Here is a 25,820-nt window from a genome sequence, read left to right on the forward strand (position 1 = left end):
AAGTCGCGCGGTTCCGGACTGAGCGCCTAGAACCGCTAGACCACCGCGGCCGGCCATCGTGCATGAACCACATGTTGTGTCGTACTTCTAAAGGCACATGTTCTAGCAGCACAGGTAGAGTATCCCGTATGAAATCATGGCGGTGAATTGAGGAAGTACAGTACTTACTGACGAAACTGAAATGAGCTCTAACATGAAAATTAAGCGTTTCCGGGCATATATCCAAACATCATTTCTTTATTCGTGTGTGAGGAATGTTTCCCTGAAAGTTTGGCCGTACCTTTTTGTAACACCCTGTATACGTAAAATGAAGCGACGAACGAAAATTTGTAGCAAGAAAAGGATTCGAACACGGATCTTCTACTCGCTAGGCAGATTGAAAGTGTATTGTCATATCGCTGCCTTAGTTGTGGAGTACCTTTGCGGGCAACCGCGTCTGTAGAGTCGAGCACCGGACACGGAACGGTTATGTTGTGTAGTGTGTTGCTCTGCATGTGAGAGGCATTGTTAGTATGGAAGTTGAAGTGTTGCTACAATGGCTGTTATAGTGAAGTGATGAAATATGGAAATAGTTCAGAGGAAAATGGGTTAAGAAGTAATTAAAGAAGAGCAGTGCCGCCGATAATATATTGTGTATCCTCTCGTTGCGTATCGTACCGTACTGTATCAACCATCCGCACCGTGTTCGGTCTCCCAGAATGAACTGATGTGAATGAGTGAAAATCAGTTACCACAAAAGAGTGCAATCAAGTGCCAGTGATTTGCAGCGAGCATGAAGACGTGCGTTCGATCATCGTTTCCGCACTATCGACAATAAGCCGCGCAGCGACGGTTACACGCACTCTCGCACAAGTGAAAACTGAGAATGGACTGTGCGGCTGGTCCCGGCGGAGGTTCGAATCCTCCCTCGGTCGTGAGTGTGTGTATTTGTCCTTAGGATAATTTAGGTTAAGTAGTGTGTAAGCTTACGAACTGATGACCTTAGCAGTTAAGTCCCATAAGATTTCACACACACATTTGAACTTTTTTTTTTTTTTTTTTTTTTTGAAAACTGAGAACTGAAGCCGGCCGGAATGGCCGAGCGGTTCTAGACGCTTCAGTCCGGAACCGCGCGACTGCTGCAGTCGCAGGTTCGAATCCTGCCTCAGGCATGGATATGTGTGATGTCCTTAGGCTAGTTAGGTTTAAGTAGTTCTAAGTTCTAGGGGACTCATGACGTCAGATGCCATAGTACTCAGAGCCATTTTAACCATCTGAGAACTGACAAACTACCTTTACGAACAGTGTTAAAAAATCATTACTAGTGTCAAGGAGGACTGGTACCAAATATCTGTGTACGCGTGACGAGCGTAAGAACTTTCGTGCGATCATTCGGCTTCCGCATCATCAACAATCACCCACGCCGTGTCGGCTACACCTGCGTTAATCCGAATGATATTTTGGACTGTTAATCGTCAATATTGTTAATTGGGATAAACATTTAGAGTGTAAATAGTGCAACCTGTGATTTCCATATCGTCTCAGAATACACTCCTGGAAATGGAAAAAAGAACACATTGACACCGGTGTGTCAGACCCACCATACTTGCTCCGGACACTGCGAGAGGGCTGTACAAGCAATGATCACACGCACGGCATAGCGGACACACCAGGAACCGCGGTGTTGGCCGTCGAATGGCGCTAGCTGCGCAGCATTTGTGCACCGCCGCCGTCAGTGTCAGCCAGTTTGCCGTGGCATACGGAGCTCCATCGCAGTCTTTAACACTGGTAGCATGCCGCGACAGCGTGGACGTGAACCGTATGTGCAGTTGACCGACTTTGAGCGAGGGCGTATAGTGGGCATGCGGGAGGCCAGGTGGACGTACCGCCGAATTGCTCAACACGTGGGTCGTGAGGTCTCCGCAGTACATCGATGTTGTCGCCAGTGGTTGGCGGAAGGTGCACGTGCCCGTCGACCTGGGACCGGACGGCAGCGACGCACGGATGCACGCCAAGGCCGTAGGATCCTACGCAGTGCCGTAGGGGACCGCACCGCCACTTCCCAGCAAATTAGGGACACTGTTGCTCCTGGGGTATCGGCGAGGACCATTCGCAACCGTCTCCATGAAGCTGGGCTACGGTCCCGCACACCGTTAGGCCGTCGTCTGCTCACGCCCCAAAGTCGTGCAGCCCGCCTCCAGTCGTGTCGCGACAGGCGTGAATGGAGGGACGAATGGAGACGTGTCGTCTTCAGCGATGAGAGTCGCTTCTGCCTTGGTGCCAATGATGGTCGTATGCGTGTTTGGCGCCGTGCAGGTGAGCGCCACAATCAGGACTGCATACGACCGAGGCACACAGGGCCAACACCCGGCATCATGGTGTGGGCAGCGATCTCCTACACTGGCCGTACACCTCTGGTGATCGTCGAGGGGACACTGAATAGTGCACGGTACATCCAAACCGTCATCGAACCCATCGTTCTACCATTCCTAGACCGGCAAGGGAACTTGCTGTTCCAACAGGACAATGCACGTCCACATGGATCCCGTGCCACCCAACGTGCTCTAGAAGGTGTAAGTCAACTACCCTGGCCAGCAAGATCTCCTGATCTGTCCCCCATTGAGCATGTTTGGGACTGGATGAAGCGTCGTCTCACGCGGTCTGCACGTCCAGCACGAACGCTGGTCCAACTGAGGCGCCAGGTGGAAATGGCATGGCAAGCCGTTCCACAGGACTACATCCAGCATCTCTACGATCGTTTCCATGGGAGAATAGCAGCCTGCATTGCTGCGAAAGGTGGATATACACTGTACTAGTGCCGACATTGTGCATGCTCTGTTGCCTGTGTCTATGTGCCTGTGGTTCTGTCAGTGTGATCATGTGATGTATCTGACCCCAGGAATGTGTCAATAAAGTTTCCCCTTCCTGGGACAATGAATTCACGGTGTTCTTATTTCAATTTCCAGGAGTGTATATATGTTCATACCAGACATAGAGCAGTCGTGTGTTTTAAGGGTGAGTGGCTCCCCTAAACCGCCTGTATACGGTATTTCGATAAAGAATTTCAGGCAAGCCAACAGCAGTGTGGAGCAGGACAGTACGACCGACGCGGGATTATCAGGTACGTGGAGTAGACAGGGCGCACGGTCAATAAACGGTCCAGAAGTGAGAAGAGCAGTTTAAGGGACCCCATCCCCATTTGTACCCCCGGGCGCGTTACAAGATGCACTAAACACTTAACCGCCCTGGCACAGTTGTTTTGTACGACTGCAGGGACTACCCAAGTACGCCTCCCTCCTCCGTCTAAGTTACCGTTCACGCCTCAGCTCACTTGGTATTCCCTCTAATCTCGAAGACCGTTGGAGAGACTCTTCCATTATTCTGAAATACTACGTCGGCCTCAAAAGAAACGTGTATCGGCGTACCGAGCCGGATACCTGCATTCGAATCCTAGCCTCGGTACCAATTTTCAATCGTTGCTTCAGTCTGAATATATACATCAGAGATGGTGAGATGCTATTCCAATACAGCTGGAGAGCCTCTGCAATAATGTTCGAGTTTAGGGGGAAAATGAAGTGGGCTGAGAGGTGAAGTTATCTTCAACTCTAATGCTACCATCTGAACAGTAGAGTAAAAAAAAAAGATCACATTTCAACAAATGATTACCATGTGTATACCACCAAATGACAGAAACATCTCAAAATCATTTTCTTTGATGGAGACCAGACTTCGAGATGCTGTGAGAGAATCTACACTCCTTGAATGACACTGACAAAACTTCACTAGTGACAAGCACGCTTCCAAGTTGACATTGCCTAACAGAAGGCCGCTCGGACAATAACAGGTGCACACACGTACTCATTATTTGCGCAAGACACCAGTAACACCACTCAACAGTAGCTGACCCGCGACACTGTCATTTAACAGTCGCTCAGGGGAAAATTCTAAATCCAGCGTGTAGTTAATTGGAACACTTACTGAGGATAAACAGTACGTTAGAGATGTGAGTAGGGATTGCAGGTCTGTCCACACCATCGTAATTACGTCCTCTTCAGAACAGCTATAGGGCTTTCATGTGAAATATTGGCACAGCCATTAATTACAGGCCAGCGTCAGGTCCTAAACCTGACTGAAGAGTTATCCCTTAGTTTGTCTCACGAAGTAAATGGAAAAGGAAAATCTGCTATACAGAATTAGAAACGGAAGCTTTCTTTGCTGGACGAGTTAATGCAATCCACAATCATTGATGACAGAAATCTTCATAAAACGTTCTTACGACCCATTCGCTTCTTATATTTCATATTTTTTACATCCAACCTACGAAATATGTTTGAACGTAGTTACTGAACGGATGCGGAGAGCCAGTGCTGCTGTTTGTCCACTGATAGTGCACATACTCGCTTCTTCGGTAGATATACGAAAACTGGAACGATATCGACGATGATGATGTATGAACAATAGTTTCTGCAGGTGAAACAGGTTTGACGCTCGATTGCTCTTGACTAAGGCTTCTTTCGAATGATATCCACAAAGATAAAAGATTATATGAACTATTCCGTAATTTATATTGCGTTACCATATAAGACATAAGGAAACAATAATATGTGCCATTCAACGTATACATTACCTTAGTTTACAAAATATGTTGGTAAATATGTTTGCTTGAGGCCTCGTAGTTTTATTCAAGAAAGACTAATGTTTACTATCAAACTACGTAGCCATAGTATCTTGAATGGTAAAGAGCAACAGATTATAGTGAACCACGAACGTAAGTTCAGAACTTAATGCGAATAATGTCGTGCGCTTCGCAGTTGAATCAGTTAAATGTTGATAACAACCGCCACAGCTGTGTTTCAGGTACGGTTATTACGCCACAAATTCTTTCGCTGAAAATGAACAGCTTCAGATGAAACCGAAAGTTCACCAACAATTCTTACAAAGTGACAGAAGTAGGCCTGTGTCATCAATCAGAAATGACGATTCAGCACATATGACGATAAAAAGCACGTTCTAGAACACGAAGTGCACACTAAAAAAACTTCCCCGACCACCTAACACAAGCAGGGCTAGTGTAAGGAAAAACACGCTGCGCTATACTGGAAAATAGAAAAAGTATCCGTGAATCATTCGGTAACGAATTATTCTTTACACGCAAAGCTATTCAGTAAGTCTTTTGTTATTCGTTAAACACTCACACATTAATGGAGTAAATGAGTACGTAATTTACGTAAGTGCTGTAAGCGTTTGTGGCCTTAGTTTTCTAGGTCAGAGCTTAATCGCTCAGTGCCATCTTCAGGCAGAGTCTCACCACTATTACGGCTCCGTTGTGTAGCGACGTAATTTATTCAACAATTTAATGGCCAATACCGGTTCAGTACGTATTGTCGCAGTAATGGGGATCTACAAGGTCATCCCTGTTTGTTAGCACTTCAAGAGCAGGAGACAGTGCAAAGGAGCAACCCACAACGGTTGCAGTTTCCCAACTTCGGTAAGTACATGCTAACACAGAATAACTACAATACACGAATAACAACCCTCTTACCCATGAAAGATAAAGACCATTCACAACGAACTTGTCTCGTAGGCAAATTTCCCTCAGACAACAATATTCAAAGCATGAACTGAACAGCGTGTTATACGGATGTGGACCCATTAGAGAATTTGCTTGATAATAGCGAGGAAACACACTGCTGCCCCTCAAACATCATGAAAGACTTGTCCAAGCTCAAACTCAAATCCTTATGAGAAACTACCATTTCAATGCTTGATTAACTAGATGCGGACCATGCATGCCATGACAAAACCATACTTATATGGCAGGTAATGGTAAACACTTATAACAGCAATTGATTTGTTTTTGCGGAAGACTATTTCGGGTTTTTTACTTTTTAGGTGAACCTTTATGGTTTCAGAACATCTCAGAATATGTGAGGGCCTACTAGACACTCCTGTAAGCAAAAAATAATGTCTTCTTCAGTTCTTCTTTCCTCTTGCTTTTATTCCTTACCTACACGGGATCGGCATCGTTATGATAGGATTTGGCATTTGTTACAGAGTGACCGGATGCCCTTCCTCGTGCCAAATTTTAATTTCTTCTGATTAAGGTACATCGTCGGAGACGAAAATGATTTCGTTTGTTGTTTAAGCTCAACTATTTGACACTATGGTATACAAAATAGTTTAATGTGTGATCCCTGTTACTCAAATATTATAGGTTCCATAGTTGCTTATTTTTCATAATGACTTATTTTGTGGTCTTATTCCACCGGACAGGATACCTAAGGCTCTTGATCTAATCTGTTTCATGATATAAAATCAGTGATTAAGTTCGTCTCGTTGATGGCAAATTCTTTTATGCCGTAATGCTTGAAACCCACAATGTGAATATAAGGATTGGAGGTGTGACTTAAGGAAACTTACAGTAAGTTCTTTATTTCTGGATACTAATCAAACGTCTCATCACCAGCTCACTACGCAGTGTAATTGTGATTCTGGTTCTTTCCTTTCGGGAATGGAGCGAGAGACGCAACCACAGTAATCTCTAGACAGTTTCAGAAATCGAAAAAGGGCCTGGATGAAGAAGAAGATTCAATAGTTTATTGGATTTAGAAAAATGAATAGGTGCAAACAAAAGCATTAGTCAAAGAATAATGGAGTAATGTGAATCGCGGAAGATAGCAGCTTCTGATGCAATTGTCCGACAAAGAGGCAATAAAGAAGTGAAGGTACGTTTTTAAGAAAACAATAACGATACACTAGACAGAGTCGATGCATGCAAGATCTATTAGGTTTGGAACAGCACTAATTTACATTAAAATCTAAGTAGACACTAATTACTGAACTATAAATAACGTAGTATGTTATTACAACTGTTTAATCGTAAATATCCGGATAGCAGTGTCACACGAAGAAGAAGTCATTCACATTGTCAGTTGTCGGTAGGAATATAACAGGAACCTAGAGACGTGTTCAGATGGACATTAAGTGAATGATCAATTGTCCAAATCGACTGCTGGTAATCCCATTCAGGTGCAAGCCATCTCGTTAATCTTCTGTCGCAGGGTTCATCCATCAAGTGTTGCGAGGGCCGTCGGTTCGGAGGCGCACAAAGCTATCCTTCAGCGCAAGCCCTCTTACAGTTATTACTGGTTACGCGTAAAACTACTGGAAATGGAGACGAATTACTAGAGCGCCAACTTGAGCCCAAGCCAAACCACAGCGAAACTTCACATACCTATTAGCAAACTGTTAACCGGCAAGTTATTCCGCACGTTGTTAGTTGTCCGGAGGCGACTGAAATTATTGATATCATCATTTTCTTTCATGTAGGAATCTGGCTTTAGTCGTTGTTTAAAATTTGACCAGTACTCTGTGTCCTAAAAAGTATCGTGTTACGGTGGAAAGAAACTGAATTTATGAACGCCCTCTCGAGCCAATGGTATCACATCATGTCGGTGCGTTTTAATTATCTATTTCAAACGCTGTCTTTAAAGGAAATATAGCCTACTGATGCCCCGTTAAGTGTTTCAGTGCGTGTCGTTCTTACTTCTGTGCACGATTGTTTAGTATGAGAGAGGGAATGGGTCAGACTGAAAAAGAGTAGCGAGCAGGGTCGAGATAGGAAATGAAGGCTGGAATGGGAGACAGGAAGAAAAAGAAGCAGCACTGCCAATTTACGCGATTAAAAACATTAATTTTTTGATTCCCTACCAGGATGTACTACATTTACACTGATGTTGGGCACCAGATTTATTTTCCTTCAATTTAGTCCATAACATTTCCTGCATGAAACATTCTCAGACATACTACTGCGTCAATTCATGATGAAACCAGGAGCTTTCGACAACTACTTCCTTCCTCTTCGTAAAGCTCTTGGTTTTAGCCTGAATAGGTGCGAAAAGAAGTCCGTGGATGATTTACATTACTTCCATCCTCTTCGTAAAGCTCTTGGTTTTAGACTGAATAGGTGCGAAAAGAAGTCCGTGGATGATTACATTGCAGTGCCCTCGCGAAAGACTTCGTTCTCATAACAGATGCTATTTATTAACTGAAGTATTCCTTCAACTTTAAGAAAATAATGACACTTGTAGCGCAATTTATTCAGATTTACACTTTAAGATTGTGTAATTCGAATCAAAAAACACAGAAAGAAGAAAAATTACGACGAAGTATTCCTTTGCAAATATGCAATCTAAAGGGAATAGGAATAGTTAGAGGAAGCTATGAAAGCATGCTGAGAACATTTACTCAGTGCGATGAGCCACACACACACACACACACACACACACACACACACACAATTGCTTTTGCACGCAGCAGTGGACAAAACTGCCACGTAGCGTATACAGACCTGTACAAAGGTTCACCGTCTGCCTCTTTGAACCAGAGCACCATGTAGACCTGGTCTTCCTTGTTGCGTGGCTCGATATCACACGGCAGTGCTACTTTCTTGTTCTGAACACCCTGGACATCCACGATGGGAACTGCAACAAGGAAAGAGAGAAAGGAATTACATCTTTTGTCGTGTAGAATTCTGTCAAGTGCCTAAATACATTTACGTTGCTTTTCACAATATATATAAATGACCTAGTACATAGTGTCGGAGGTTCCATGCGGCTTTTCGCGGATGATGCTGTAGTATACAGAGAAGTTGCAGCATTAGAAAATTGTAGCGAAATGCACGAAGATCTGCAGCGGATAGGCACTTGGTGCAGGGAGTGGCAACTGACCCTTAACATAGACAAATGTAATGTATTGCGAATACATAGAAAGAAGGATCCTTTATTGCATGATTATACGACAGCGGAACAAACACTGATAGCAGTTACTTCCGTAAAATATCTGGGAGTACGCGTGCGGAACGATTTGAAGTGGAATGATCATATAAAATTAATTGTTGGTAAGGCGGGTACCAGGTTGAGATTCATTGCGAGAGTCCTTAGAAAATGTCCATCAACAAAGGAGGTGGCTAACAAAACACTTGTTCGACCTATACTTGAGTATTGTTCATCAGTGTGGGATGCGTACCAGATCGGGTTGACGGAGGAGATAGAGAAGACCCAAAGAAGAGCGGCGCGTTTCGTCACAGGGTTATTTGGTAACCGTGATAGCGTTACGGAGATGTTCAGCAAACTCAAGTGGCAGACTCTGCAAGAGAGGCGCTCTGCACCGCGGTGTAGCTTGCTCGCCAGGTTTCGAGAGGGTGCGTTTCTGGATGAGGTATCGAATATATTGCTTTCCCCTACTTAGTCCTCGAGAGGAGATCACGAATGTAAAATTAGAGAGATTAGAGCGCGCACGGAGGCTTTCAGGCAGTCGTTCTTCCCGCCAACCACACGCGACTGGAACAGGAAAGGGAGGTAATGACAGTTGCACGTAAAGTGCCCTCCGCCACACACCGTTGGGTGGCTTGTGGAGTATAAATGTAGATGTAGAAAGAGCTTCTAACCCACAGAGCTGTGTATTAACTGGAAAAGTTTTATAATAGTAGATAATTTTTTATAAATTTGAAGAAAATCAAATTTGTGAAAGTTAAAAAGTAGGCTGAGCCACCTTCACAATGCAGGACCACTAAAAGAAATTTAGACCTTTTCCTTTCTAAACGGTGGTAGAACCTGTATTTTGTTTTCAACATCCACGACGCCATGGATAAATTTTTATGAACCATTAGCAGCTGTTGATAAAATAAGACTTTATTTGCTACCAGTTTCAATCGAAACATTATCATCAGGCAAACTGATAGCAATGAAGAGAACACATGACTTCCATTTGACTGTCTAACTGCAACGGTGTACGGTGAGCCTGCTCAGGAAGCTATCACAATTACAACATACCTATGAATACGTACAGTATTCAGTATGTTGTCATTCTCTCACGTCAATAAAACAGAAATATAAGAACCATTGTGCGCTACTCAAAATAAAATACATAACATACAATAATAGAGCTCGCAAATTTTCGTGTAACGAAATAGTACAATACGATACATTTGTACATCGTTACCTGTCGTTGAATGCTAAATTCATTAACGCATTTACGTCATCTTTATACACTGTCCATATTCAGGTTTTCTGCTACTATGTCGAAGGAACTCTGAATGTCGACTAACTAGACAGTTGATTATTATTTCCAAGTAGACATAATACTGATGGATTTAAATTGGTATTGACTATTACGTGAAAATCCATTGCCCACTTCCCCGGTGCAAAAAGGGTTTTCACATAGCAGCAGGGAACATGAATACAATGTACTACGAACTTTTATTGATTTTTTCGTATTAAGCTTACTAAAATTAAAGAGTATTTTTCACCACACACGTTTCACTTTTATTTGTAAAGTTTCTTATCTGGTCACTGGAATTTTTGCCTCTTCTTTATATGCTTCCTCGGGTCTCTCCATTTTCCATCGCTGTTAGCAGAGATTGAAATAGGAATAAACTTATTTGCCCATTCAATATTGGCACTAGATGATTGTTTTCAGCTGTTAAATAAGTTGAAAGAAAAGCATATTTGTGCCATAAGCTGTATAGTTTTATGTTTATCCTCCACCGGTTTCGGCTCTTGCAATAATCTTCAAGGGTAAAACTGCAAAATACAAAGAAACGACTAAAATACAAAGAAACGACTGTAGAATATACACAAGTATCATAGCAAATGGATGAATTACAAACGGTCATTTTTAAACCAGAATACTTACACACTGCACATCAGTGGTTCAACAATACATTTTCTTCATATATGGTCCATAGAAAAGTAGAACAGAAATAATTTTCATAATATTGTTTCTTAACATAGTCCACATAAACAAGTTGTGCCTTGGCACAGTTACAATAGTGCACATTTGGTGATAATTCCACACTTAATAATTGACACATTATATCTGTCAAAGGTATCCTCGTCAGCTACAGTGCGTCAACTACAAAGTGTGGACACACAAGAAGATATCCTCAATAATTTACGCTTGTTACAACGCCAAGGGATTATCCATTTCGGAACTGAAGCTTAATAGCTTCTGGGCACTGTAATCGTACCCATTCTTCGACAGTGGGTTTACGTATAGAAATGTGATGGCTAAAGTACCTCGATGTGTAAACATACTTCATAAAACTACATTTAGAAAGAGTAATTTACTGTGTTCATCGTTTTTCTTACGAGTACAGCGCTACCATCATTACCAGTAGCTGTAACAGCGTGGAAAGCATTTAATGTAATAAATACATGACGGCGAGAGTCAAAGTGAAATACCATTATTGCGCAGACGCTGCCAAATTTTGCGCAACTGAAAAGGGTCGGGCGAGAGGGAACTATCTCTTTTGACATCAAAGACAAGCGACCCATTTCAGAAATTAAATCATTGTAGCCTCCTGTGGGCTGCAACACGACTCGACAAACTGTTAATCCGACGACGGGTGGAGCGGCAATGCGCGGCGTGCCAAAGCGAGGTCTGACCAAGACCGCCCTACAGAAAAAGATTGCTGCCGCGAGCTTGGATTAACCCGTCCGAGTCCAGCTGTCTACTGGATGAGCCACTACGCTACACCGCTCCATCACCGGACTTAACGCTGGCTTCTCTCCTGCATACTTGGATAAAGGAACACGAGGAAACAGAACACAGCCTGTGTAGGCTACGGGAGACAGTTACACCGCTTTCGGAATAAATTCGTGGTTGGCTGGTTGGCTGATTTGGGGAAGGGGACCAAACAGCGAGATCATCGGTTCCATAGGATTAGAGAAGGAATGGGAAGTAAGCTGGACGTGCCCTTTCAAAGGCACCATTTAGGCACTTGCCTGAAGCGATTTAGGTAAATCACGGAAAACCTAAATCAGGATGGTAGGACGCGGGTTTGAACCGATAGAACTTAGAACTACGTAAACCTAACTAACCTAAGATATCACACACACCCATGCCTGAGGCAGGATTCGAACCTGCGACCGTAGCGGTCGCGCGGTTCCAGACTGTAGCGCCTAGAACCGCTTGGCCACACCAGCCGTCGAAATGCTGCTCTGTTTGAGTGTAGATCATGTAAGTCGTAAGAACCGGTCATAAAAATTTCCGTTCCAAGGATACACTACACGTCCGTGCTTAAATACCCTCACCGCAGTCACGGCGAGTTGCATACACGTTGCAGCAACGCAGTCGTACGGAGAATTTTTGATCGTCCCTTGCGCTTCCAATAAGATAACGAACAAGGCATTATCTGATTACAAGTTAAAGTGTTGAACACATTAAGCACCTCCAGTAGATCAAGTATTGGGGTATTGTCAGCAAGTGACATTAAACAGGCCAATAACGTAAAATCAGTATTAAAGAGCGAATGGAAGTGTTTTATTTGTTGGAAGGGTTTTGCATAAAAGTAATTCTTCCATAAAGTAGATCGCATACAAGACTGAAATGTGAGCAGTTCCACAATTTCATTGCATAGAGTCCTTGTCAACTGCACGAGATAATGGCCATCGAATGATTTCAGAGCCGTGCTGCAAGCTACCTAACAGCTTGGCAAAGCTCATACGAAAACTGTATTCTAAGAAGACTGTGATCATTATGTTGCCCCCACTGTGTACGGATAGCGAGAACGGGAAAAAAGGAGTATGTAGTGTGCGGAGGCATACAGATGTCTCATTTACACCTAGCTGGAAAAACTGATGGAATGCGACAGCAAACCGAAGCTTTAAGTACGCTCTGCCCACCGCCATTCACAGTGGCTTGTGCAGTATATACAGGTTGAAGTAAAAGCACCGCACTTGGAGGTCGGTATGCAATTCTTCATCCATATTCAAGACAAAAGCTTATCTAGCAAATTCAGGTTGGCTGTGTTTAGAAAATAAATGTACGAAAACGAGGAGCTGCCAACACTGTCACATCGTGCAGTGCATCGAAATACAGGGTGGTCCATTGATAGTGACCGGGCCAAATATCTCACGAAATAAGCGTCAAACGAAAAAACTAAAAAGAAGGAAACTTGTCTAGCTTGAAGGGGGAAACCAGATGGCGCTATGATAGGCGCGCTAGATGGCGCTGCCATAGGTCAAACTGATATCAACTGCGTTTTTTTAAAAATAGGACCCCCCATTTTTTTAAAGTTATATGTTCGTGTAGTACGTAAAGAAATATGAATGTTTTAGATGGACCATCGTGACAGGTGGATTGACCGTCGAAGCATGGCCCTCACATTCAGCGGATCTGACGTCCCCGGATTTCTTTCTGTGCGGAAAGTTGAAGGATATTTGCTATCGTGATCCACCGCCAACGTCTGACAACATGCGTCAGCGCATTGTCAATGCATGTGCGAACATTACGGAAGGCGAATTACTCACTGTTAACAGGAATGTCGCTACACGTATCGCCAAATTCATTGAGGTTGATGGACATCATTTTGAGCATTTACTGCATTAATGTGGTATTTACAGGTAATCCCGCTGTAACATCATGAGTTCTCAGGAATGGTAAGTTCGCAAAGGTTCCTGTATCACATTAGAACAACCGAAATAACATGTTCAAACGTACCTACGATCTGTATCTGTTACCAAGTGTTCGTCTAAAATTGTGAGCCATATGTTTGTGACTATTACAGTGCCATCTATCACAAAGCGAAAAAAGTAGTCCAACTAAAACATTCATATTTCTTTACGTACTACATGAATAGGTAATAAAAATGGGGGTTCTTGTTTAAAATTACGCAGTTGATATCCGTTTGACCTATGACAGCGTCATCTAGTGGGCCAACCATAGAATTTTAGGACATGTTTTTTGCTCGTGTATCATGTCATTTCTTGAAACCCAGAACCTACTCTGTAGCAATCAACATGGATTCCGCAAACAGCGATCGTGTGAGACCCAACTCGCTTTGTTTGTTCATGAGACCCAGAAAATAGTAGATACAGGCTCCCAGGTAGATGCCATTTTCCTTGACTTCCGGAAGGCGTTCGATACAGTTCCGCACTGTGACCTCATAAACAAAGTAAGAGCCTACGGAGTATCAGACCAGCTGTGTGGCTATACTGAAGAGTTTTTAGCAAACAGAACACAGCATGTTGTTCTCAGTGGAGAGACGTCTACAGACGTTAAAGTAACCTCTGGCGTGCCACAGGGGAATTTTATGAGACCATTGCTTTTCTCAATATATATATATATATATATATATATATATATATATATATATATATATATATATATATATATGACCTAGTAGATACTGTCGGAAGTTCCATGTGGCTTTTCGCGGATGATGCTGTAGTATACAGAGAAGTTGCAGCATTAGAAAATTGCAGCGAAATACAGGAAGATCTGCAGCGGATAGGCACTTGGTGCAGATAGTGACAACTGACCCTTAACATATACAAACGTAATGTATTGCGAAAACATAGAAAGAAGGATCCTTTACTGTATGATTATATGATAGCGAGCCAAACACTGGTAGCAGTTACTTCTGTAAAATATCTGGGAGTATACGTGCGGTATGATTTGAAGTGGAATGATCATATAAAATTAATTGTTGGTAAGTCGAGTGCCAGGTTTTCATTGGGAGAGTCCTTAGAAAATGTAGTCCATCAACAAAGGAGGTGGCTTACAAAACACTCGTTCGACATATACTTGAGTATTGCTCATCAGTGTGGGATCCGTACCAGGTCGGGGTGACAGAGGAAATAGAGAAGATCTAAAGAAGAGCGGCGAGTTTCGTCACAGGGTTATTTGGTAAGCGTGATAGCGTTACGGAGATGTTTAGCAAACTCAAATGGCAGACTGCAAGAGAGGCGCTCTGCATCGCGGTGTAGCTTTCTGTCTTGGTTTCGAGAGGGTGCGTTTCTGGATGAGGTATCGAATATATTGCTTCCCCCTACTTATACTTCCCGAGGAGATCATGAACATAAAATTAGAGAGATTCGAGCGGGCTCGGAGGTAATCACAGTGGAACGTATAGTGCCCTCCGCCACACACCGTTGGGTGGCTTGCGGAGTATAAATGTAGATAAATGTAGATGTAGATGTAGACAGTACGGCGATATCTGGCGCTAATGGACTACGATGGAAGACTGCCTTTGCTTACAGCACTACAATGCCAGCAGCGCCTCTTTTGGGCTTGTAACCATATTCGTTGGACACTAGACAATTGCAAAACGGTGACCTGATCAGGTGCATCGCAATTGGAATTGGTAAGAACTGGTGGTATGGTTCGAATGTAGCGCACATCCCACGAAGCCATGGACCCAGGTTGGCGAAGAGGCGCCCTGTGCAGGCTGGTGGCCGCGTAGTGTTGTGTGTTGTATTTACATGGCTCAGACTGGTTCTTCTGGTGCAACTGCACAGCTCGTTGGCTGGAAATGGTTATGTTCGGCTACTTGGAGACCATTCCCAGCCATTCAATGATCGAATTTTTATGAATGACAGTATGCCATGCTATCGGGTCGCAATTGATCCTCACTGGTCTAAAGAAAATTCTGGAGCATTTGAGCGAATAATTTGACCTCCAAAATTACCCGAACTGAATGGAATATTTATGGGAGATTAGTTCGTGCCTGAAATCCTTCACCGCCAAAACTTTCGCAGTTATTGAATGCTATAGAGTCAGCATGGCTCATTATTTGTGCATAGCACTTCCAAGGACTAGCGTCCATGCGACATCGCTGTACTACGCCGGGCAAAAGGCGCCTTGGCGCGATATTGGGAGGTCCCCTATAACTATTCACACTGTGTGTTGCTCCAACCTGTAGCCCAGTATGACGGAACTTCAGGTAGACACTGAACGTTACACCGAGGACGACGCTATTGTGTCCGCAGACTTTGCACCACGCATCGGCGCGCTGGTCAGCGCCGGGGTGTCTGGGGCGACCCCGGGCGGCAGCAGGCGTGGCCCCGCATGGCGTGGCGTGGCTCGGCATGGCGCGGCCGCTACACGCTCTCATTACTGCGACTGTCCCAATTAGCGTGTAGCGGCGCGAGCGGCTGGCCTCATTAGTGGGGCGCGCTGCCACCAGCGCCCACGCAGCCCTGCCCGGCCCTCCCCAGACGTCGCGCCGTCCGGCCGCTTTGACAGGCCACGGTAATGAATGCACCGGCCACAGCCGCCTTCGCTGCCGTCACATACGGACTCGACAGGAGCACTGGCTGACGGCACACTGTATGCCTGTCCATTCTCACTTGTTCCTCAAGGGTCTACCGCGCCTTCTGGTGACCGACAAAGGATGTTTCACCCCCATTTTCGGCTGCAGTACACGGTATCAAGAATTCACACGATATCCCGATAGACACCTACAGAAAACTTTTTTCTCGTTGTCTTGTCCGCTGCTACAACAAGAGTGAGGCTGTCCAATGTGTAAGCTTCCTATGCAGTTTATCTACATTGATCAGCCAGAATATTACGACCAGTGACTTACTATCGATATAAATCCTCCCAGGCGATTTCGGCTTCACGTGGCGAGAAATGACTGCTAGTGAGATACACCCTCAGTGCATGTAGTATCAATGAGCGTGCTGTACGTGTGTAGAATGGACACGAGCGCGATATATCCAAATTGGACCGAGGGCAAATTGTGATGGTCCAGAGGCTCTGGACGAGCATTTTCGAATCTGCACGATTTTTCGGGCGTTCGAGGAGTGCTGTGGTGTCTTTAAAACGTAGAACGTATCGAAACCAAGGCGTAACCAAGTCTAAATGTCGTCGTATTGGACGGACATCACTTATTACAGATGTCGGACGTTGTAGGTTGGGCAGACTGGTTAAACAGGACTGTTGGTTAATTATGGCGGATGTAGCATCAGACTTAAATAGTGGGAAGAGCACAGGTGTATCTGAATACATAGTGCATCGAACACTCCTAATAATGGACTTACGCAACCGACGCCTCATGCACGTGCCAGTGTTAACACCACTAACATACACTCCTGGAAATGGAAAAAAGAACACATTGACATCGGTGTGTCAGATCCACCATACTTGCTCCGGACACTGCGAGAGGGCTGTACAAGCAATGATCACACGCACGGCACAGCGGACACACCAGGAACCGCGGTGTTGGCCGTCGAATGGCGCTAGCTGCGCAGCATTTGTGCACCGCCGCCGTCAGTGTCAGCCAGTTGTACGGAGCTCCATCGCAGTCTTTAACACTGGTAGCATGCCGCGACAGCGTGGACGTGAACCGTATGTGCAGTTGACGGACTTTGAGCGAGGGCGTATAGTGGGCATGCGGGAGGCCGGGTGGACGTACAGCCGAATTGCTCAACACGTGGAGCGTGAGGTCTCCACAGTACATCGATGTTGTCGCCAGTGGTCAGCGGAAGGTGCACGTGCCCGTTGACCTGGGACCGGACCGCAGCGACGCACGGATGCACGCCAAGACCGTAGGATCCTACGCAGTGCCGTAGGGGACCGCACCGCCACTTCCCAGCAAATTAGGGACACTGTTGCTCCTGGGGTATCGGCGAGGACCATTCGCAACCGTTAGGCCGTCTTCCGCACACGCTACAACATCGTGCAGCCCGCCTCCAGTGGTGTCGCGACAGGCGTGAATGGAGGGACGAATGGAGACGTGTCGTCTTCAGCGATGAGAGTCGCTTTTGCCTTGGTGCCAATGATGGTCGTATGCGTGTTTGGCGCCGTGCAGGTGAGCGCCACAATCAGGACTGCATACGACCGAGGCATACAGGGCCAACACCCGGCATCATGGTGTGGGGAGCGATCTCCTACACTGGCCGTACACCTCTGGCGATCATTGAGGGGACACTGAACAGTGCACGGTACATCCAAACCGTCATCGAACCCATCGTTCTACCATTCCTAGACCGGCAAGGGAACTTGCTGTTCCAACAGCACAATGCACATCCGCATGTATCCCGTGCCACCCAACGTGCTCTAGAAGATGTAAGTCAACTGCCCTGGCCAGCAAGATCTCCGGATCTTTCCCCCATTGAGCATGTTTGGGACTGGATGAAGCGTCTTCTCACGCGGTCTGCACGTCCAGCACGAACGCTGGTCCAACTGAGGCGCCAGGTGGAAATGGCATGGCAAGCCGTTCCACAGGACTACATCCAGCATCTCTACGATCGTCTCCATGGGAGAATAGCAGCCTGCATTGCTGCGAAAGGTGGATATACACTGTACTAGTACCGACATTGTGCATGCTCTGTTGCCTGTGTCTATGTGCCTGTGGTTCTGTCAGTGTGATCATGTGATGTATCTGACCCCAGGAATGTGTCAATAAAGTTTCCCCTTCCTGGGACAATGAATTCACGGTGTTCTTATTTCAATTTCCAGGAGTGTATGTTAGCAGCCATGGGTCCAAGGGAACACGAGCAAGGCACCATGACGGCCAGTTAGTATCGTACACTGGTTGCAGACCCCGTTCAGCCATGACGATCATGTTTCCCGACGGCAGTGGAATTTTTCAACAAGATACTGTTCCATGTCACAAAGCCAGGAGTGTGGTGGCGGGGTTCGAGGAACACAGTGGCGAGCTCCAGTTGATGTGCTGGCCCCCCAACTCGCCGATGAAACACATCTGGGATGTGAGTGAATGTGGCGTAAGAGATCATCGACCCCCTCCCCGGAATTTACGGGAAATATATGAATTTTGTGTGCAGATGGGGTTGGCAACTCCCTCCAGCGACCTACCTTCCCACAACATATCGCCGCTGTTGTCCGTGCCAAAGTTGGAGATGCCGGCTAATAGGCTGGTGCTCATAATGTTCTGGCCAATCAGAGCCAAAACTTTCTCCTCGTGTAACGTGTGCTTTAGATATGTTATTAAGCTGTCAATCAAAATTGGCTGTTGGTTGGCTCTGTGTTTGTCATGTGAACAGTGTCGTGAAACGTAACATTAGTCTTAGGGAAAATTTATCAAATTAAATCCCAAAAGAAACTAATTGTGTATTCAGTGAAAATTATTTAACTGAAAGGCTTTACTGAAGCACTTTATGACAGTAACCTAATGTGAAGTGTCTGTCTTAAAATATTCACAAAGTAAAGTACTGCCCAATAACGTAGAAAACAACTTTTTAGTATTATCTTCAATGTTCTCTGTAAATTAATCTGCTTACTTAATAGAATGCTTGAAAATTATGACAACGTACTGTTTGCTCACAAGAATGCAAATCGAGACCTCCCTTGAAACAAAAGTAACTTAAGTCTTGCGCAGCTTGCTATTTTTTGTCGTGTACCGACGACCTAGGAAGCAAATTTAAATCGCCAAACGCAACAACTAAACAACTAAACAAAAATAACCTCCTATGAACTTTTCTTTCGTTATCAGAAACAGTGCGTCACTGCATGTCCTGTAACGTGCAATGCACTTACGACTAAATATTTTAAACTTTGCTAAGAATGACGGAGGAGGGATTTACTTTAAAGAAAATCTTTCTTGAAAAATTAAACTCTGATTATTGTCGAAAAAGCTGTGCAACATAAGAACACCGAAGAAATTACGAAAATATAAGATTTTTAACCAATTGCGTATTTTGTGACATAATGAAAACAAAGAGATCATATCAACACAAGTCATGAATATTATTAGTAACCTGAGGGACAAAAACTTCTTTCAATTGTTAGTTCTAACAAACAAACATACATGCTTGCGCGTGCATTGGTCACCTTAAAATATTCTTCCAAAAGTCTGCTCCATTAATACTACCACTGAAATTTCTTTATGAACAAGTTTTAGTATCCATAATAAACTACTCAAATAATTTCTCGCAGATTCGCAAATATCATATCTCCTCTGAAACCCAACTGCTCGCTACTGTGTCTCTAATAAGAATACTCCAGCGCTGCACAACTGAATGGCGAACAAGCGCATCACAGATTGCATTAAACACAGAGTCAAGAATCTTTCCACTAGTCGCGCAATGCGTTCACGCATCTTTGTCCCAGTACCGTGACTGTGAATTATTTGCAATGACAGAAGACACAAACTTCGTGATCATAAGTATCCGGACACCAGCAAAAACATATGTGTTTCATATTAGGTGTACTGTGCTGCCACTTTCTGCCACGCACTCCATATCAGCAACCTCGGTAGTCGTTATACATCGTGGGAGAGCAGAATGAGCGCTCCACAGAACTCAAGGACTTCGAACGTGGTCAAGTGATTGGATGTCACTCGAGATTTTCACACCCCTAAACATCCCTAGGTCCATTGTTTCGATGTGATAGTGAAGTGGAAACGTGAAGGGACAAGTACAGCACAAACACCTGCAGGTCGGCCTCGTCTGTTGACTGACAGAGAAGGCTGACAGTTGAAGAGGGTCGTAATGTCTAATAGGTAGACATGTATCCAGACCATCACACAGGAATTTCAAACTGCACGAGTACCCACTGCAAATACTATGACAGTTAGGCGGGGGTGAGAAAACTTGGATTTCCTGGTTGAGCGGCTGCTCATAAGCCACACATCACGCCGGTAAATGTCGAACGCCGCCTCTCTTGGTGTAAAGAGCGTAACAGTGGAAAATGGCGTGTGAAGTTACGAATCACGGTACATAATGTGGCGATCCGATGACGGTGTGGGTGTGGCGAATACTCGGTGAACGTCATGTGCCCGCATGTGTAGTGGCTCTAGCTCTGAGCACTATGGGACTTAACTTCTGAGGTCATCAGTCCCCTAGAACTACTTAAACCTAACTAACCTAAGGACATCACACACACTCATGTCCGAGGCAGGATTCGAACCTGCGACCGTAGCGGTCGCGCCGTTCCAGACTGTAGCGCATATGACCGAACGGCCACGAAGGCCGGCGCATGTGTAGCGCCAACAGTAAAATTCGTAGGCGATGGTGCTATGGTAAGGTCGCGTTTTTTCTTGGAGGGATATTGTACCCCTTATGGTTTTGCATGGCACTATCACAGCACAGACCTACATTGATGTTTTAAGCACCTTTGTGCTTCCCACAGTTGAAGAGCAATTCGGGGATGGCGATTGCATCTTTCAACACGATTAAGCACCTGATCGTAATGCACGGCCTGTGGCGGAGTAGTTACAAGACAATAACGTCCATTAAAGGGACTGGCCTGCACAGAGTCCAGACCTGAATTCTATAGATCACCTCTGGAATGTTTTGGAACGCCGACTTGGTGCGAGGCCTCACCGACCGACATCAATACTTCTCCTCAGTTCAGCACTCCGTGAAGAATGGGGCGCCATTCCCCAAGAAACCTTCCAGCAACTGATTGAACGTATGCCTGCGAGAGTGGACGTTGTCGGCAAGGCTAACGGTGGGCCAACACCATATTGAATTCCAGCATTACCGACGGAGGGCGCCACGAACTTGTAAGACATTTTCAGCCATGTGATCACATAATGTAGCACGTGTCAGTGGTTTCGGTATGATAATTTGAACCATACAACCATACGAATGGTAAGCACAACGGGCTCACATTCGGACGGACATCGGTTCAAATCCCCATCCAGACATCCACATTTAGCTTTTCCGTGATATCCCTAAATTGATCCAGGCAAATGTCGGGATGGTTCCTTTGAAAATTCCCAGCTGACATCCTTCCCCATCCTTTTGTAATCCGACCCTGTTCTCCGTGTGTAAGATATGACGTTCAATTCTAATCTTCTCTCCTGCCTCCTCACTGCAAACACGCCGGCCGCGGTGGTCTCGCGGTTCTAGGCGCGCAGTCCGGAAACGTGCGACTGCTACGGTCGCAGGTTCGAATCCTGCCTCGGGCATGGATGTGTGTGAAGTCCTTAGGTTAGTTAGGTTTAAGTAGTTCTAAGTTCTAGGGGACTGATAACCACAGCAGTTGAGTCCCATAGTGCTCAGAGCCATTTGAACTATTTTTTTGAACTGCAATCACGTGCCAGACTTGTCAGTATGGTAATATGAAATGTGCATTTACTTCATAAGAGATACATCTATCGTTTTAGTAAATTCTTAATTTCTGAAACAAGTTCATTGATGTACTCTGGGCACAGCGGCACTGGGAAGAATACTACGGCTGGATCAGAAGTAGTGTATGTAGCTGTATGTAGCTGAAGCAGATCAGCTGAAGTAATGCAGTGAGCGGTGACGGCTGTGCTTGAGTCAGTTGCAGTGTGTTCTGGAGGCCAATTCAAGGGCCTAGCAAATGTTTAGGAAACATGAAAAACGTATGTAGTTCAAGACGTAAGTGGCACGTAGTATGTAGGTGATGCATCATTGCCATGTCATATCGTGGCAGAATGAGTGAAAGTGTTTCGGGATGGCAGGGATGTCATCCAGGGTCGGCTTAGTAAATGACAACTCCGGGTTCTCCTCGCCACAGAAAGTGCTCCGTGAACCAGCCGGTACCAAAGTGGTGGTTCTTGTGGTTTACAGTATCTATGGGTTAATCCTGCATCATGTACCCCAGGGGCGGACGGCCACTATGTCCTACTACTGCTACGTCTTGTGACATCACCTTAGTCCCACATTGAGAAAAAAGTGACACCACCTTCTGGTACGGCATCCAATCACCCACCATTACACTGTGCGAACCCCTTAAGAAACTACTGGGTACTCAGGAGTGACAATTACTCGAACTTCGCCGTATTCACACGATATGAGTCCATGCGATTACGACTAGCTCACCAATCCACCCTGTCTTGAGGGCATGTAATACAGTGAACGTCTGTCAGTAATGTCTGGTAGTAGTTATGGCAGTGTTGCTACTGCTACAACCCATTTAACAAGTAAAGAAACCAAATTTGATGATTAAGCTTGTAGGTAATTTGAGTGTGGCAGACTTAAAACGGGTTTAATATGGCCTGCCATGATTTCTCTCCTATATCAACCTCTTCATCTCTAGCACTATCACCCAGCGTTTGTTCGATATATTCCAATATTTTTATTCCCTAGGGTTGTAGCTTCTATAGCTCCCTCTAATACCATCAGAGTCAGATATGTTAACAGAAACACCATTCTATTTTTTATAAAAAATGTTTTGCATACGTTCCGACTTGAGCAACGACATATTTTTTCTTCTGTGTTGCTGAAGGTGGAACCTGTCCAAAGCAAAATACATCTCACCGAGGCAGGAAAGGAAGTGGTTATCTGACTGGACTCGCGTTCTGGAGGACGGTGGTTCAATCCCCCGGTCCGGCCATACTGATTTTGGTTTTCCGTGATTTCCCTAAATCGCTTCAGGCAAATGCAGGAAGTGTTCCTTTAGAGGGCATGGTCGACTTCCACCTTAATCCGATGCGGCCGATGACCTGGCTGAACGATGATAATGGAAAAGAGAACGTGCCCAGACAGGTATATGAACTATACACATCAAAAGTGTTATGCATCACCCCGGTTCCCAGAACTCTTGGGACGTTGGCTGTTGATATTTTATCACAGACACAGTCCCTTTGACCGTTCAGAGTTGCCAATAAACCCTCCCAAACATATAAACAACCATGCATGAGCAGCGCCTATTAGACGGAGGAGGGTCCGACAGCCAATCAGTTCTAGTCATTCCACCAGGAAGGAGGTACACGGCTCGTGTTGTCTGTAGTTCCACCATGCCTAGACGGTCAGTACTGTGATTAGATCGTGTCCGCATTGTTACTTTGTGCCAGGAAGGGCTCTCAACAAGGAAAATGTCCAGGCGTCACGGAATGAACCAAAGCCATGTTTTCCGGACTTGGAGCAGAAACTGTCGATGACATGCATCGCTCAGGCCGGCCAAGGGCTACTACTGCAGTGCATGACCGCTACCTAAGGATTATGGCTCGGAGGAACCCTGAAAGCAACGCCAACATGTTGAATAATGCTTTTCGTGCAGCCACAGGACGTCGTGTTACGACTCAAATTGTGCGCAATAGGCTGCATGATGAACAACTACACTCCCGACGTCCATGGCGAGGTCCATCTTTGCAACCAAGAAAAGATGCAGTGCGGTACAGATGGGCCCAACAACATGCCGAATAGACCGCACATGATTGGCATCACTTTCTCTTCACAGATGAGTGTCGCATATGCCTTGAACCAGTCAGCGTTCTGAACACCTGAGGCACACTGTCCAGAGAGTGCAGCAAGGTGCTGTTTTGGGATGGCATTATGTGGGGAAAAACGTACGCCGCTGGCGGTCATGGAAGGCGCCGTATCGGCTGTATGATGCGTGAATGCCATGCCCCGACCGATAATGCAACCATGTCTGCAGCGCATTGGCGAGACACTCGCCTTCATGAACGATAATTCGTGACATCTTGTGAATGATGTCCTTCAGGATAATGACACTGCTCGATTAGAGTGGCCAACATGTTTCCAGACATGAACCCTATCGAACATGCCTGGGGTAGACTGAAAAGGACTGTTTATGGGCGACGTGTTCCACCAATCCCACTGAAGTATCTACGCCGAATCTCCGTTGAGGAGTGTGGCAATCTGGACCAATAATGCCTTGATGGACTTGTGGATAGTATGAAACGACGAAAACAGTCATACATCAGTGGAAGAGGACGTGCTCCTGGGTATTAGAGGTACCGGTGTGTACAGCAATCTGGACCACCACCTCTGACGGCCTCGCTGTATGGTGGTACAACAAGCAATGTGTGCAGAATTTTCTGTACAGGTTCTGGAAACCCCGAGTTCGAGTCTCGGTCGGGCACACAGTTTTAATCTGCCAGGAAGTTTCATATCAGCGCACACTCCGCTGCAGAGTGAAAATCTCATTCTGGAAACATCCCCCAGGCTGTGGCTAAGCCATGTCTCCGCAATATCCTTTCTTTCAGGAGTGCTAGTTCTGCATGGTTCGCAGAAGAGCTTCTGTAAAGTTTGGAAGGTAGGAGACGGATACTGGCAGAAGTAAAGCTGTGAGTACCGGACGTGAGTCGTGCTTCGGTAGCTCAGTTGGTAGAGCACTTGCCCGCGAAAGGCAAAGGTCCCGAGTTCGAGTCTCGGTCGGGCACACAGTTTTAATCTGTCAGGAAGTTTCAAGCAATGTGTGGTTTTGATGAGCAATAAAAAGGGCGGAAATGATTTTTACGTTAATCTCTATCCCAATTTTCTGTACAGGTTCTGGAAGTCTCGGAACAGAGGTGATGCAAAACTTTCTTTCATGTGTATATATTCGTGTAGCTTAAGACTAAAACCCGCTTGCCTCAGGTCCAAGCAGAAGTAACTGTTCGGAGGACTACTGAATCATTTGTTAACTGACTGAAATAATACTGCCAATATTCTTAACCATCACACTTCCTTGTGCATTCTACAGGCATTTATCCTGATTCAAATCTTAGGTATTTTTTGTGATGTGCTGATACGAAAAATGAAAGAGGAAAGAACTTCTACAATCCTGACAGTTTGCGTGATACCTCAAGGGAAATAGAGCATGATTTTTTTCCTGCAAAAGGGTAGTGAGTGTATCGTAGCCGTCTTAATGCGTAGTAGAATTGTCTATGCGGATATATACCTCTGTATTCAATGTATGAGCACGAAGAGCAGCTACAGCTTTTATTGCGCACGTGACATATTTCACGTTTGACTCGCGGCTTTCATTAATCTCCGAAACTGACAAAGGGCTGGCGCTTCCTACTCGAGTACCACAAATCCCGGCGGGCGATTTTCCGCCGAGTGGCCTCTGGGACCGCAGGACAGGGCAGGGCGGGAGGCGCGACCGGCGGCCGGCGCGGTTTTGCCCGTCCGACGTCGGTTGTTGGTTTGGTGGGAGGGAGAGAGGGAGGCAGGGATGGCAGAGAGACGCCGGGGTTGAGCACGACGGTCGAGGGGGTTCCCCGCAGTCGCCGGACGGGACTGCAAGCGGGCGAAGGTTTTATCTGCAGCGGCGCGGCGCGGCGCGGCGCGGTGCGGTGGCCCCTGTTTTATGGAGGTTGCGGGGGCGTGCCACCGATGAGTTATGACCACCTGCGGCTCGCCAAGGCACCACCGCTCTATCTGCAGGGTGTG

General features: G+C 45.6%; 1 protein-coding gene and 1 non-coding gene across 3 annotated transcripts in view; one reads left to right on the forward strand and one right to left on the reverse strand.

Annotated features, from left to right (window-relative positions):
* LOC126266694 (neural cell adhesion molecule 2) overlaps nucleotides 1–8,456 on the reverse strand; it is a 571,136-nt gene extending 562,680 nt beyond the window's left edge. For both annotated transcript variants that reach the window (XM_049971131.1, XM_049971132.1), the window contains exon 1: nucleotides 8,330–8,456. In XM_049971131.1, the coding sequence (XP_049827088.1) occupies nucleotides 8,330–8,373 (44 nt within the window). In that variant the 5' untranslated portion in view covers nucleotides 8,374–8,456. The remainder of the gene's footprint in view (nucleotides 1–8,329) is intronic.
* Nucleotides 8,457–24,751: 16,295 nt separating this feature from the next.
* Trnas-cga (transfer RNA serine (anticodon CGA)) lies at nucleotides 24,752–24,826 on the forward strand. Its single transcript has one exon. It is a non-coding gene; the product is annotated as a tRNA-Ser (tRNA).
* The last annotated feature ends 994 nt before the right edge of the window (nucleotides 24,827–25,820 follow it).

The sequence above is a fragment of the Schistocerca gregaria genome, chromosome 4 (assembly GCF_023897955.1).
Source record: "Schistocerca gregaria isolate iqSchGreg1 chromosome 4, iqSchGreg1.2, whole genome shotgun sequence".
Taxonomy (NCBI): Eukaryota; Metazoa; Arthropoda; class Insecta; order Orthoptera; family Acrididae; genus Schistocerca; species Schistocerca gregaria.